At 41.1% G+C, this 15,556-nt stretch overlaps 1 protein-coding gene across 1 annotated transcript; it reads left to right on the plus strand.

Annotated features, from left to right (window-relative positions):
• The first annotated feature begins 3,152 nt into the window (after window positions 1-3,152).
• LOC142175957 (uncharacterized) lies at window positions 3,153-4,258 on the plus strand. Its single transcript, XM_075242968.1, has 4 exons — window positions 3,153-3,373; window positions 3,458-3,622; window positions 3,795-4,081; window positions 4,182-4,258. Exons 1-4 carry the CDS (start codon window positions 3,153-3,155, stop codon window positions 4,256-4,258), a joined length of 750 nt encoding a protein of 249 aa, XP_075099069.1.
• The last annotated feature ends 11,298 nt before the right edge of the window (window positions 4,259-15,556 follow it).

Genomic DNA, 15,556 nt, shown 5'->3' on the forward strand with positions numbered 1-15,556 from the left:
GAAATTTGGCAATTTATTATCCATTTTCGCAATATCTGAGAAATGAATAACTTTAATTTTGTAATTTTAACGTTTCTTTTTGAGATATTCAATTTTCTTTCCTTCTACCTCTAGTTTTGCTTCATGAATTATAAAATAATTTTGATTATACGATTTGACACAAGATCTTCAAGTTGATTTTGCAATAATAAAACAAATCTCTTATTTGACGAGATAGTATATTCAAATTTACTTATCTTTCAAACTGTTCATCAAATCTACTTTTTCAAATTTACTTGTCTTTCAGTCCAAGATTTCAAATAGTTGTTCAGGACGGTAAATATTTCTAATCCAACTCCTCTTTCTTTCTTCGACAACGTTGACGTTTTTTCTTCTTTCTCGGTCGTCGGATTTTAAAGATTCAATTTTCTCAAAAACATAAATCGGGTATATATATAATTCTAGTTGTACAAGATTTGCAGTCATCCCTCTTCTGGAATAACAAAAGACCATTTAAACCCCTTTAGGAATCACTATATTGGATTTTTTTGCATTCTTGATTTTCCGGGAACGAAGATTGAGTTTTGGCTTTTAATCTGCGATCCTATTCCTATTAGAAGTGAGAGAAGTGTTGCGACAAGAAGGACTGTGGATTCAGAATTTTAATATTTTTAATTTGAATTATAATTTTAGTTAATTAATTAATTCTTGAAGAATATACAAGGCACATAAACAAGATCTGTTTCATCCATTTGAGAAGCAGCAGCCAACGGATTTGGAAGCGCGCCCGGATATCCCCGACTATGATCCAGATTCCATCTTTCTTGTATTATACGGATTTGGAAGCGCGCCCGGATATCCCCGACTATGATCCAGATTCCATCTTTCTTGTATTATATTCGCTCACATCTATTTACTGTTGCCTTGTCAGCAATTTTGATTGGATTAATTGCTTTTTCTATTTTTTCTATTAGTGTTTTAAGCTTAAGGTTTCCTCTATTCATTTTAGTTTTGTGTTTGCATAGGAGTAGTTTTGTAGATGTGGTAGATCCATTGTTCTAGTGCCTGCTCGCGTTTCTATTCTAGTAGTCACTCCTTTGAGTTGTTTTTAGCTCTTGGGTTTGTAGCTTGTAGTCCTTCGTTCCTAATACCTTTTGCTTATAGTGGCAGTAGTGAACGATGAGAGAGTAAGGTCATGTCCTCGGGTGGGGCTGGAGGTGGGGTCCAAGGGTAGGAAGGCGGTAAGAAAGCCTCTAAGTTGAGAATTGGGTCTTGGAACATTGGGACGTTGACGGGGAACTCTATAGATTTAGCTAAGATTCTTCAGAAGAGGAAGAACAATATAGCGTGTGTTCAGGAGACTAGATGGAAGGGTACTAGGGCACGAGATGTAGATGGGTTTAAACTATGGTACTCAGGGAGTGCAGGGGGCAAGAATGGGGTAGGTATTCTAGTAGACAGGGACCTTAGGGAGCTCGTGGTTGAGGTTAGGAGGGTAAATGATAGGTTGATGAGTATTAAGTTGGTAGTTGGTAGGTTTACTGTAAACGTGATTAGTCCATACGCTCCTCAGGTAGGTTTGAACCAGGAGGTCAAGAAGCAATTTTGGGATGATGTGGACGAGATGGTGCGTAGTATCCCGCACACCGAGAAGTTGTTCATTGGCGGAGATTTCAATGGTCATATTGGGGCTAGTTCTAGGGTTATGATGATGTGCATGGCAGGTACGGCTTTGGGGAGAGGAATGAGGGAGGTAATTCAATATTGGAGTTTGCTAGAGCTTTTGATTTTGTTATAGCTAACTCGAGTTTCCCAAAGAGGGAAGAGCACCTGGTCACTTTTCGAAATTCAATGGGCAAGATTCAGATTGATTACCTTCTCTGCAGGAATAGCGATAAAGGTCTGTGCACTAACTGCAAGGTCATCCCGAGTGAGCACCTCACGACTCTGCATAGGCTCCTAGTTATGGACCTGGAGATCAAGAGGAGTAGGAGAAAGAGGGCGGGGTGCAGACAACCTAAGATCAAGTGAGGTAACTTGACCAAGGACAAAGCTCAGGAGTTAGGGGAGAAGTTGTTGGCTATGAGAGCCTAGATGAGCATGGGGGACGCGTCTAGTATGTGGTCCATGACTATTGATTGCATTAGGGTAGCTGCTAGAGAGGTCTTAGGGTCACGAAGGGTTCTCCTGGGGGTCATATAGGGGACTGGTGGTGGAATGGAGAGGTTCAAGGTAAAGTGAAAGCTAAGAAAGTTGCTTATTTGAAGCTAGTAGAGAGTACAAACGAGGAGGAAAAAAGGACTTATCGGGAGTGTTACATAAAGGCAAAGAAAGAGGCAAAGTTAGCAGTTATGATGGCTAAGAACACATCATTTTCTCGTTTGTACGAGGAGCTCGCGGGAAAAGGTGAGGACAAGAGGTTGTACCGGTTGGCCAAGGTGAGGGAGAGGAAAACCCGTGACTTAGACCAAGTCAAGTGCATCAAGGACGAGGATGGTAAAATGTTGATGGACGAGGCACTCATTAGGAGAAGATGGCAGACATGCTTCCATAAACTATTGAATGAGGAAGGGGATAGATGCATTATGCTGGGTGAGTTGGAGCACTCTGAGAGTCGGTGGGATTGTGGGTACTGTAGGCGGATTACGGTAGAGGAAGTGGAAGGAGCGATGCATAAGATGTACAGGGGTAGAGCAACGGGGCTAGACGAAATCCTAGTGGAATTCTGGAAGAGCACGGGGCGGGCAGGTTTGGAGTGGTTCATTAGGCTGTTTAATGTTATTTTTAAGGCAAAGAAGATGCCCGAAGAATGGAGGTGGAGTACAATGGTTCCGCTTTATAAGAACAAGGGTGATATCCAAAATTGCAACAATTATAGAGGTATCAAGTTATTGGGTCACACTATGAAGGTTTGGGAGAGAGTGGTGGAGTCCAAGGTGAGGAGGTGTGTGTCTATTTTCGAGAATCAGTTTGGATTCATGATGGGGCATTCGACTACGCAAGCGATTCATCTGGTAAGGAGATTAGTGGAGTAGTACAGGGAAAGGAAGAAGGATATACATATGGTGTTTATTGACCTTGAGAAGGCATATGATAGAGTTCTGAGGGAGCTCTTGTGGAGGTGTTTAGAGGTTAGAGGCGTTCCGGTAGAGTACATTAGGGTGATTAAGGATATGTATGATGATGCTACGACTCGGGTGAGGACTGTGGGTGGTGACTCGGACCATTTCCCTGTGGTGATGGGGTTGCACCAGGGATCAGCTCTTAGCCCATTTTTGTTTGCCTTGGCGATGGATGTATTGTCGCATCACATCCAAGGGGAGGTGCCTTGGTGCATGCTATTTACTGATGATATAGTGATGATAGACGAGACGCGTAGCGGAGTTAACGCGAGGTTGGAGGTTTGGAGACAGACCTTGGAGTCTAAAGCTTTCAAATTGAGTAGAACCAAGACATAATACTTGGATTGCAAATTCAGTGAGACCCAAGATGCAGACGTAGAGGTTAAGCTTGATACTCAAGTTATCTCCAAGAGAGCGAGTTTTAAGTATCTCGGGTCTATTATCCAGGGTAATGGGGAGATTGACGAAGATGTCACACATCGCATCAGAGCGGGGGTGGATGAAGCAGAGGCTCGCTTTCGGTGTTCTATGTCATAATAATGTGCCGTTAAGACTTAAGGGAAAGTTTTATCGAGTGGTGGTTCGACCCACTATGTTGTATGGGGATGAGTGTTGTCCAGTCAAGAACTCCCACGTGCAAAAGATAAGAGTAGCAAAGGTGAGGATGTTGAGATGGATGTGTGGGTATACCAGGCGAGATAGAATCATTAATGAAGCTATCCGGGACAGAGTTGGAGTAGCCTCCGTGGAGGAAAAGATGCGGGAGTCGCAACTGAGATGGTTCAGACTTGTTAGGAGAAGAAGCATTGATGCCCCTATCAGGAGGTGTGAGAGGTTGGCCATGGAGAGTTTGAGGATGGGTCGAGGTAGGCCTAAGAAATACTGTGGAGAAGTGATTAGGCAGGACATGGCGTTGCTTCAAATCACTGAGGACATGACACTTGATAAGAAGGTGTGGATGTCGAGGATTAAGGTAGAAGGTTAGTAGGTAGTTTATACTTTTCACCGATAGGCTTAGTAGCACGCATTTCCCTTCATGTTCTTTGATTTTATTACGGTATGTAGTTTTGTTTGCCTCAGGTATTGTATTCCGTGTTGCTATTATTGGATACTATTTTCCTTCCTTGCTTCCCTATTCTTCTTCTTGCCCTTCCTGAGCCGAGGGTCTATTGGAAACAGCCTTTCTACCTGCATTAGGTAGGGGTAAGGTTTGCGTACAGACTACCCTCTCCAGACCCCACATGTTGGGATCAAACTGGGTTTTTTGTTGTTGTTAGTAGTAGTTATTGTCCATTAGCTTCTTTATTTTTCCATTTTAGTTTTTGTTTTGTTAAGTAGTTTTTTTTGTGCTTTCATAGATAATGAGCGTTTCGTTTTCTTAATGTCACTATTTTTTCCAAAGGTAGTTTTTGTTTGAACCAGGTGACTCGCCCCAATGATGGATGACGAGAAAACCTTCTTAAGGCAAGGAGTTCGTTTTTGTTTTTATGTAATAATAGTAGTAGTAGTGATGAATAGAAAGTCCTAATCAAGTCATTCTCGAAGATTTAATCATACTTCATTTAGTACCAACACACTTAACTACGTGATTATGGTTATAGACAGGTTGTCGAAAGAAAATAACTCTAGTTAGTGACTTTGCGACTCTTGAGTTAACTTTGGCAATCATCGAGTGGTTTATTGGACCATAGTGATCTTTAAACTTGAATGTGGTTGTTGTAGTCTCTTGACTCTATCTTTTTCTACGATCTTGTTGCATGAGGGGTGAGACGAATTGTTGCTAGTCCAAGTATCCGTGCGAATGGTTTAGAACTTTCCTCGAATGTGTTTCAAGGCGAAATCCTAAGTTTTGCTTGGTTTGAGAAGTGATTGTAGGCTTTCCTTGGCCCGTTTGATCTTTCTATTTCCAACTAATGTCGTTATCCCTATTTAACCCCCTTTGAGCCTCTATCCTTTCTTATTTGATAACCATGTTATAAGCCTTAACCTATTTTGTCGTGACCCTCTCTTGGCAACCGGGATTTCCTTAACACTCTTGTGAAGTAAGTGGCTTAAAGCATAAGTTTGGGAGAGAGATGAGGAATTTGAAAAAGGGATCAAGGCACAAAAAGAGAAAAGAAATGATCTCTATGAAAAGTGAAGGAAAGAAAAGAAAAAGAACAAAAATAAAATGCAAAAAAAAAGAGAATAAGTGGAGGGGGGAGGGGTTGATGAATTCAAAAGGAGGTAATGATCCTTAACATGAGCATAAAAATGGAGAAAAAATTGAAATGAACAAGAAAGAGTAATGTCAAGTCTCTCTAGCCCCCAAATAAAAAGAAAATGCCTCTAAGAATTGGTAATTGCGGCCGAGAAATGAAAATGTGGAGTGCTTAGGGAAAGGTATAACCATTTACCCATATAGTACCTACCCTAATCCAAAAGACTTCATTACAACCCGAAAGAAGTCTGACTTTATTTCAAACAGAATGAGCTTACATTAGTGGTGATCTACATGAGGGGCAAGCCTATGGTACTTGAAGCCATACTTGTAACATGCTCTTGTGAGAGAAGAGTGAACCTTTCATGAATCTTAATATTGAGTGCTAAATTTTTAAGTGAGATTGGAAAATAGAAGGTAGAGGAGGAAGAGTTTGGAGTCCACCATGACGTACATGATAGAACAAGAGTCCTTGATGAGTAAAGTCAATTCTTGAAGCTCAAATATCACATTAGAACTATATCTACATGAATATGTGACTTGTCACCTTGTTGATAATGCATGAGTAGTGTGGGTAATTGTTGGTCCCAACTGAGTATGAATAGCTTACCATTGACTCGCTGAAATGACCTTTAACTTTGAGGTGGTAGGAACTAATTTATTTGCTTGAGGACAAGCAAAGACTTAAGTTTGAGGGAGTTGGTAAGTGTGGATTTTGACCACTTATTACTACCTTTTTACTCTTGTTTTAGTCTGAAAGTATTGATTTATGTTCCCAACACTAATGAAAGTGCGCAAATTGTCGAAATGTTGGAAATTTGGGATCTTATGAAGAAATCCGACTAAAAAGGAGTATTCCGACTCACAAGGCAAGAAGGGGTGCAGCAAACAAGAAGTGTGGTTCGTAGAGGTATTTCTGCGGCCGTAGAAGAAAGTGCGGACCACAGAATTACCTTTGCAGCCATAGAACTAGTGAAGAAGCCCAACAAACTATAAATAGATATGCAGACCGTACATGAATTTTGTGGCGGCAGAACAGGGTTTGCACTAAGAAAAATTCAAATGTTCAGAGAGTGTGAAAATGACCAAGACTTGAAGCCTTTCCTGAAGTGCAGACCGCACAAGAATTGTGTGGCCGCAAAAGCTATATTGCAGCCGCAGACCAAATTGTGTGGATGCAGATTCCAAGTCCCTACAAGCGAAAATAATGTGCGGACCGCACATAGAATTGTGCGGCCGCAGAACCTCCCGAGGGGTATTTTTGTCAGCGAATTTTGGGCCACTATAAATAGAAGGGAATCATATTGTTAGGTTAAGTTATTAAATTTGAGCAGCTATAGTCGTTGTTTTTTGCTATTTTAAGAAATTTGTGATTATTTTGGGATTAAAACATCGTAGTTTATCATTTTAATCTTAGATTATGAGTTTAATTAGTATTTCTTCTTTGTTTTCCTCATTTCCACAGCGAGTTGCTAGACTCTTACTAGGATTGTGACCCAACCCTAGTGTGTAAACCTTTGGGTATTTAGTTTAATGCTTGTTTGTGATTGGATATTGATTATTTAGCATTGTTTGTGCTTTAATTTTAGAATTAATGGTTGCAAATATTGATTCATGCCTTTTTCACTTGGTCTTTACTTGAGAAAGAGGGACCTAGTGTGGGATAACTTGGCTAACAAGAAATTAGGTTAATTTAGGTTTTGATTAGCCTAATTAAAGAGTTTGAACTAGAGATAGGGAAAACCTGACTTGAGCTCTTATCAACTATTTAGCTTGATACCCATTTAGGCTTGAGAAAGACAAATTGGGCAAAATCACTCTATGACGAGAGGTATTGAGTGTGTAACCTAGAGTTGAGAGCTATAATACACCTCAGATCAATAAAATAAGAGTTAGCGTACTTAACCTATTAGGTGAACACCTAGGTGAAGGTCACATCCCTAGGCTTTTTAACTATTTGGTAAAAACAACAAAAACAATCATTTGCATTCTAGTTTTGTCTCATTAGTTTATAATTGTTAGTGATAATTTAGAAGTAGAAAACAAAACTCTTTGTTTGGAAGTGCAATTTAGTTATTTCATTTTCTCTCGTCTAGTGTATACCCCTAACACCCATATTAAACTCCCTGGGGAAATTGACCCCGACTCTTGTTGGGTACTATTTTTCCAACGACCATTTCCACTCATTATTGTGTGCGTATTGGACTTTGATCGATGACCATTTGACCCTTACAATGAATCCTAACCACTAAGACTTAGCTTTTAACACATAAACCAGTTTAAGGAGAAAAGAGTACAACACATGCATTTGGACCTAATAGTCATATCCGTCCTTGGACGAGTACCTGCTTACATTAGTCCATAATGTAACAAAATTAAAAATGAATTAAGTTCGTACCTTAGCAGTAGTATCGCTTTAAGTGTGCCACGTTCCAATTGTTTGGTAGTTGTACATCGTTTCTCACCTTGAGTTTATATGAGCCTTTGCCAGTTATTCCGACAACTCGATATGGTCTTTCCTATTTCGGGCCAGTTTCCCTTCATTTGGGTTCTTGGTGTGTTGTGTTACCTTTCTTAATACCAGATACCCGACTTGAAAATGTTAGAGGTTAGCTCTTCGGTTGTAGTACCTTCCTACTTGCTGCTTCTGGGTGGCCAACCGGACCATGGTGGCCTCCCTCCTTTCGTCCAACAATTCCAGGCTTGTGATCATGGCCTCACAATTTGACTCTTCGGTAGCATACTAGAACCGGAGGCTCGATTCCCCCACCTCGACTGGTATCAAGGCTTCAGCTTCATAGACTAGATAAAACAGGGTGGCTCTGGTGCTTGATTTCGAAGTCGTATGGTATGCCCATAGGACTTCGGGCAAGAATTCCTTCCATTTTTCCTTCGAACCAGTCAACCTCTTTTTCAGGTTTTGGAGTATAGTTTTGTTCGTTGATTACGCCTTCCTATTCCTACTAGGGTGATAAGGCATTGATAGTATCTTCTTGATCTTGTGATCTTGGAAAAACATACTCACTTTGCTACCGACGAATTGTTTTCCGTTGTCGCAAACAATCTCGGCTGGTATTTCAAATTGACATATTATATGATCCCAAATGAAGTCAATGACCTTTTTTTCTGGGACCATCTCGAACGCCTGAGCCTCGACCCATTTCGAAAAATAATCGGTCATGAATTCTATGAATTGAGCTTTACCGGGTGCCCATGGCAGGGAATCGACGATGTCCATTCCCCACTTCATAAATGGCCACGGAGACAGAACCGAGTAGAGCATTTCTCTCGGTTGATGGATCATTAGGCATGTCTCTGTCACTCATCGTATTTCCGCGCGAAGTCTTTCGCATCCTTCTCCATTTTGGTCTAGTTGTAGCCGGCTCTAATTAGCTTCCGAACTAAAGATTCTGCCCTTGAATGGTTCCCACAAGTGCCCTCATGAATTTCTCACATGGAATATTTGGTATCTCCTGGCCCCAAACATCTAGCTAATGGACCGAAGAATGATCTCCTGAACAATTCCCCTTCAACTAAGCAAAATCTGACAACCTTGGTGCGCAGGGCTCTTGATTCTTTGAGATCCGAAGGCAATTTTCCTGTTTCCAGGTAGTCTATGTATTTCTTTCTCCAATCCCAAGTTAAAATTGTCGAATTTACATTGGTGTGAGCTTCTTTTACCGCCGAGTTCATCAGTTCTACCACTACCCCCAAGCTGAATCCACTGGAGTCGACTGTCACCACCCGGAATTCCCACCCTTAGGATCGTGATAGAGTCTAACATTTCAATTTCTAGGCAAGACAATGTTAGATGTAGTTATTAGCCATTTTTTAACAATTTAAATTAAAAGAAAACCAATAAGCTGAATAGAACTGAAAATAGAGTGAATAAACTAAAATAACGGCGATATCCAAATACAATCCCAAAACTGGTGTCACAAGTACAATAGCGTCTAGAGTACTACAAATAATAATCTGATTAAAAGCATAACTACTTGAATTGAGATAAACAACTAGAGTAATGTAGAAGGGGACTTTCGGGCTGTGGAAATTGTGCAGCTATATCTCAAGTCTCCATCAAGCACTGGATCCAAGCAATCTTTTGACCGCCGCTAGGACCGACTCCAAAATCTGCATAAGAAGTGTAGAGCGTAGTATGAGTACAACCAACCCTATGTACTTTGTAAGTGCTGAGCCTAACCTCGACGAAGTAGTGATGAGGCTAAGACGGGTCACTTACAATAACCTGTTGCAGTATAATAATAATAATAAGAAAGAAAAACAGGAAAAGTAAGGAAGTTAACTTATGAAAAAGAACTCAATCCTTGTAATCAGAAAAATCGGAATAACTGATCTCATAATTTCATGTAATAACATTGGCAATCAATAAAATAACAACAATGAATACAACATACATAATCCGTTGCGGCGCGCAACCTAATCCTATCGTACACATACTATCCTCTCTTATTTCACTATATCAATATCAAGAATCACATATAAAATCCGTTGCATCGCGCAACCCGATCCCACCATATAATCAGAATCAATATCATAATCCTCCCTTATTTCACCATGTCATAGTTTATCAATATGAAGTATACGTACACTACTGTTGCGGCGTGCAACCCGATCCCACCGTATCAATATCAAAATAATCCCTTATTCCACCATATCACAACCGTTGCGATGTGCAACCCGATCCATAAATAAATTCAATAAATGAAATCAACCCAACAACTCGATTCACAAGAATCTCTACGATTAAAGAATATGAAAGCAAAACAATAAAGGAATCACGTACTAATAAAAGGAAGGCTACAAATAATACAAGGGCAACAAAACAAGCCAAGTATGTGACAGTTAAAGTGTACAAGTAAGACAATTAAGATAAGTAGAAACTAATCACAAAATCATGGAAGGAACAAACATTTCAATACAATAATAATTAATGATACGTAACAAGTTACGGCATACAACACAATTAAAGCATGTAACTTTTAAGACTTGGAATAAGATAATTCATGAAATTCGAGAAAGCATGGAAACAAATTATTTTGATGGCGTATATACACTCGTCACCTCGCATATATGCCGTTACACATGTAATTCACATAACATATAGTTCAAGGGTTTCTAATTCCCTCAAATCAAGGTTAGACCTAACACTTAACTCGCTCCGCAATCAACTCGAAGCTCAACCGAAGCGTTTCTTCTAAAATTCGCCTCCAAACCAATCGAATATAACCAAAATCGACTTAATATCATCCAACAATGCTAGGGAAATCAATTACAATAGATAAAGTAAAGATCTTTACACTTTTCGCAAAAGGTCAACCCCGAACCCGCTTGGTCAAAACCTCAGATTCGAACCAAAACCCAATTTATCATTCACCCCCGAGCCCGATTATGTGATTAGTTTCGACATCCGACCTCAATTTGATGTCTAAATCTCAATTTTAAAAAAACGCCTAATTCTACCCAAATCCCTAATTTTCTACCATGAAAGAACATAAATTAAGGTTAGAAATCAATGGGTGTTGATGAAAATGAAAAGAAAACGAGTTAAAATATGCTAATCTGTGAAGTAGGGATGAAATTCTTCTTCAAAATCGCCTCTAGGCCGAGCTTTAATGTGAAGATGGTGAAAAATGAAGAAAATCACGTCTTTCGAACATTTAAGTCACTGCGCGTCAGGCCTTATTAGCATTCGCGAAGGGCCTGACGCGATCGCGAAATGCAGCGGACTAAGTGGCCTTCGCGTTCGCAAGATGTCTTATGCGTTCGCAATGGCTCTGTACCTCTAGCCTTCGCGTTCAAGACCCTTCGATCGCATTCGCATAGAACACACGACTGATCCCCTTTTAGGTCCATACCCATCGCATTCGCGTAGTTTTGGCCGCGTTTGCGTAGGATGATCCCATCAGTGCTTCGCGTTCGTGACCTCAACATCCTGTTTGCATAGAGGAGATCCCACCCTAGCTCAGGTTACTCTTCACGATCACGGGAGTGGCTTCGCGATCGCGAAGAAAAAAGCACCCGACACCAAAATCCCAAAAACCAGCAATTGCCTAAGTCAAAAAATCACTCTGTAACCTATCCGAAACTCACCCGAGCCCCTCGAGATCCAAACCAACCATGAACACAAGTGTAATAACATCATACGAACTTGCTCGCGCGATCAAAACACAAAATAACACCTAGAACTACGAATTGGATATGAAAATGAATGATATTTTTAAAGAAACTCAAGAACATGCAAATTTGCAATAGGTTGTTCGAATCAAGTCAAATCAACTCTGTTTGCACCAAATTTTGCACATAAGTCATAAATAGTGAAATGAACCTATAACAAGTTCCAAAACTAAAATCCAAACCTGGTAGCAACAAAGTCAACCTACAGTCAAACTTAAGAATTCTTTAAACCTTCAAATTACTACTTTTCAACAAATAACATTAAATCAAATTAGGGACTTTCGAATACAATTCCGGGCATACGGCCAAGTTCCAAATCACAATACGGACTCACCGAGAAAGGAAGAACACTAATCCGGGTCCGTTTACACCAAATGTTGACCTAGTCAACTCAAATCATTTTTAAGGCTAAATTTTCACATTTTCTTCAATTTTTCACATAAATCTTTTTTGAAAAAAGACACGGACTGCAGACGTCAATTGAGGAAGGCCAGGTCTCGGGACACATAAATAAAGGCTAAAACTGAAAATGACCTATCGGGTCATTATATTCTCCACCTCTAAAACAAACATTTTTCCTCGAACGGGCACATAAAGGTACCTGGGTTGGTGAAAAGGTGTGGATATCTACTTCGCATGTCGGACTTAAACTCCCACATGGTTGCCCCGATCGGCTGACCTCTCCACTGTACTCTAACTGAAGGATAACTCTTAGACCTAACTTTCGGACCTGCCGAGCAAGAATTGCCACCAGTTCCTCCTCATAAGTCAAATCTTTGTCCAACTGAACTGAGCTGAAATCCAACACATGGGACAGATCACTGTGATACTTCCAGAGCATGGACACATGGCGTAGTGGATGGACTGCTGAAAAACTACGTGGCAATGCCATTCTATAAGCCACCTCACCCACTCTCTCGAAAATCTCGAAGGGTCTAATATACCTAGAGCTAAACTTGCCCTTATTTTCGAACCTCATCACACCCTTCATGGGTGAAACTCGAAGCAGAACCCTCTCTCTAACCATGAATACAACATCGCAAACTCTACGATCGGCATAACTCTTCTATCTAGACTGAGCCGTGCGAAGTCGATCCTGAGTAATCTTTCCCTTTTCCAAGGCATCCTGAACCGAATCAATACCCAACAACCGACCCTCTCCCAGCTCGAACCAACCAACTGGTGAATGGCACTGCCTCCCGTACAATGCCTCGTAGGGAGCCATCTGAATACTCGACTGGTAGAGTATTCATCATCTAAAGAAAACCACAAATCCTTTGATGTTCGTACTTGACTTGCTGACAGTTCAGACACCGAGCTACGTATGCAACTATATCCTTTTTCATTCTCTTCCACCAATAATGTTGTTGCAAGTCATAATACATATTGGCGGCACCCGGATGGATGGAATACTTGGAATTGTGGGCCTCCTCAAGAATCAACTCACAAAGCCCATCCATATTAGGCACACAAATCTGACCATGCATCCGCAAAACCCATCATCTACAATAGTAACTTATTTGGCACCACCGTGCAGCACTGTGTCCTTAACAACAAGCAAATGGGGGTTGGCATACTGACGCTCTCTAATGAACTCATACAAAGAAGACCAAAAGACTGTGCAAGCTAGAACACGACCAGGCTCCAAAATATCTAATCTCAAGAACTAATTGGCTAAAGCCTGAACATCTAATACCAGAGGTCTCTTACAAACTGGAATATATGCAAGGCTACCCATAATCATAGCCTTTCTACTCAAGGTATCGACCACCACATTGGCCTTCCCGAGATGATACAAAATGGTGATATCATAGTCTTTCAACAGCTCCAACCACCTCATCTGCCTCAAGTTGAGATCCTTTTGCTTGAACAAATATTGTAGACTCCGATGATCCGTGAATACCTCACATGACACACCATAAAGATAGTGCCTCCAAATCTTCAGCGCATGAACAATGGCTACCAACTCTAAGTCATGAATAGGGTAATTCTTCTCATGAAACTTCAATCACTGCGACGAAATCACCCTACCATCCTGCATCAATACTGCACCGAGTCCAATATGCGATGCATTACAATACACCATGTAGGATCCTGAACCTGTGGGCAACACCAACACTAGCACCATAGTCAAAGCAGTCTTGAGCTTCTGAAAGTTCAACGCACACTCATCGGACCACTTGAACGGAGCACCCTTCTGGGTAAATCTAGTTAATGGGGCTGTTATGGATGAAAACCTCTCCACAAACCGGCGATAATAACCCTCCAAACCAAGGAAACTCTGAAGCTCTATAGCTGAAGTTGGTCTGGGCTAGTTCTGAATTGCCTCAATATTCTTAAGATCCACCTTTATGCCCTCGCCTGATACAATATACCCCCAAAAGGCGACTGAGTCTAACCAAAACTCACACTTTGAAAACTTGGCATATAACTAGCTATCTCTCAGAGTCTGAAGTACAATACGAAGATGCTGCTCATGCTCCTCTCGACTGCGAAAGTAGATCAAGATATCATCAATGAATGCGATCACAAAAGAATCCAAATAGGGCTTGAATACCGGGTTCATCAAATCTATAAATGTTGCTAGGGTATTTGTCAACATAAATGACATCACTAGGAACTCATAATGCCCATATCGAGTCTGAAAAGTTGTCTTAGGGACATCCGATGCCTTAATCTTCAACTGATGGTAGCTAGACCTCAAATTAATCTTCAAAATCACCTTGGCACCTTGAAGCTTATCAAATAAGTCATCAATCCTCGGCAACAGATACTTGTTCTTGATAGTGACTTTGTTCAACGCCGATAGTCTATACACATCCTCACCGGACCATCTTTCTTATTCACAAACAACACGGGCGCACCCTAGGTGAGATACTAGGTCTAATGAATCCCTTATTAAGTAAATCTTGCAGTGGCTCCTTGAATTCCTTCAACTCCAGCGAGGCTATACGGTATGGTGGGATGGAAATAGGCTGAGTTCCTAGAGCCAAATCAATACAGAAGTAAATATCTCTATTGGGTGGCATCCTCGACATATATACAAGAAACACCTCTGGAACCTCACGCACAACAAGTACTGAATCCAAGGAAGGAACCTCAACACTCGAGTCACGAACATAAGCCAAATAAGCTTGATATCCTTTCTCAACCATACGTCGAGCCTTGACATGAGAAATAACCCTACTGGTAGAATGGCTAGAAGTACCTCTCCACTCTAGTCAAGGCAACCCTGGCATGGCTAAGGCTACCATTTTGGCATGACAATCCAATATAGCATGATAAGGTGACAGAAAATCCATGCCCAAATAACATCAAAGTCTGCCATATCAAGAAGTAGGAGATCTACACTAGTCTCAAGACTCCTAATAAGTAATCACACATGAGCGATATACACGATCTACAACAATAAAATCTCCAACAAGCGTGGAAACATACATAGGAACACTCAAAGAATCATGAGGCACAACCAGATATGAAGCAAAATAGGATGACACGTAGGAATAAGTAGAGCCCAGATCAAATAAAACGAAGCATCTCTATGGAAAACTGGAACAATACTTGTGATGATGGTGTTAGATGACTCGGCCTCAGGTCTAGCTGGGAATGCCTAAAATTGGGGCTGAGCCCTACCACCCTAACCTCTGTCTCTCGGACAGCCTCCAACCGGCTGGCCTCCACCTGTAACAGCCTGAAATCCATCTCTGTCAACCGGTGCTGAGACCATGGCAAGAGAACTCTGTTGCGGTATACTGCTCAACAATCTCGGACATAACCTCCTGATGTGATTAGTACCCCTACACTCAGCACACCCATCCTACTACTATAGCTGCTGAAGCTAGAACTAGCCCGAACGAGTAGGATAACCACAGTGGTAGCTCTGGATCGGAGGCGCACTAATATGAGCTGATGGTGCACTGTAGGTTGGCTACCCAGAATGGGATACATAGGGACCATGATTCCCTGAAGCATTGTGAGATGCCTGAAGCACTAACTGAAATGACTTTCGAGGATGGCCTCTACCAAAAGTACCCCTACCTCCAGATGAGGCACCACTGAA

Source organism: Nicotiana tabacum, chromosome 22 (assembly GCF_000715075.1).
Source record: "Nicotiana tabacum cultivar K326 chromosome 22, ASM71507v2, whole genome shotgun sequence".
In the NCBI taxonomy this organism is placed as follows: domain Eukaryota; kingdom Viridiplantae; phylum Streptophyta; class Magnoliopsida; order Solanales; family Solanaceae; genus Nicotiana; species Nicotiana tabacum.

Coding starts and splice junctions, on each gene's coding strand:
- LOC142175957 (XM_075242968.1), top strand. CDS start 3,153: ATGTATGATGATGCTACGACTCGGGTGAGGACTGTGGGTGGTGACTCG. Junction 3,374..3,457: donor CGTAGCGGAGTTAACGCGAG/GTTGGAGGTTTG, acceptor TTGCAAATTCAG/TGAGACCCAAGATGCAGACG. Junction 4,082..4,181: donor GTCGAGGATTAAGGTAGAAG/GTTAGTAGGTAG, acceptor TGTTTGCCTCAG/GTATTGTATTCCGTGTTGCT.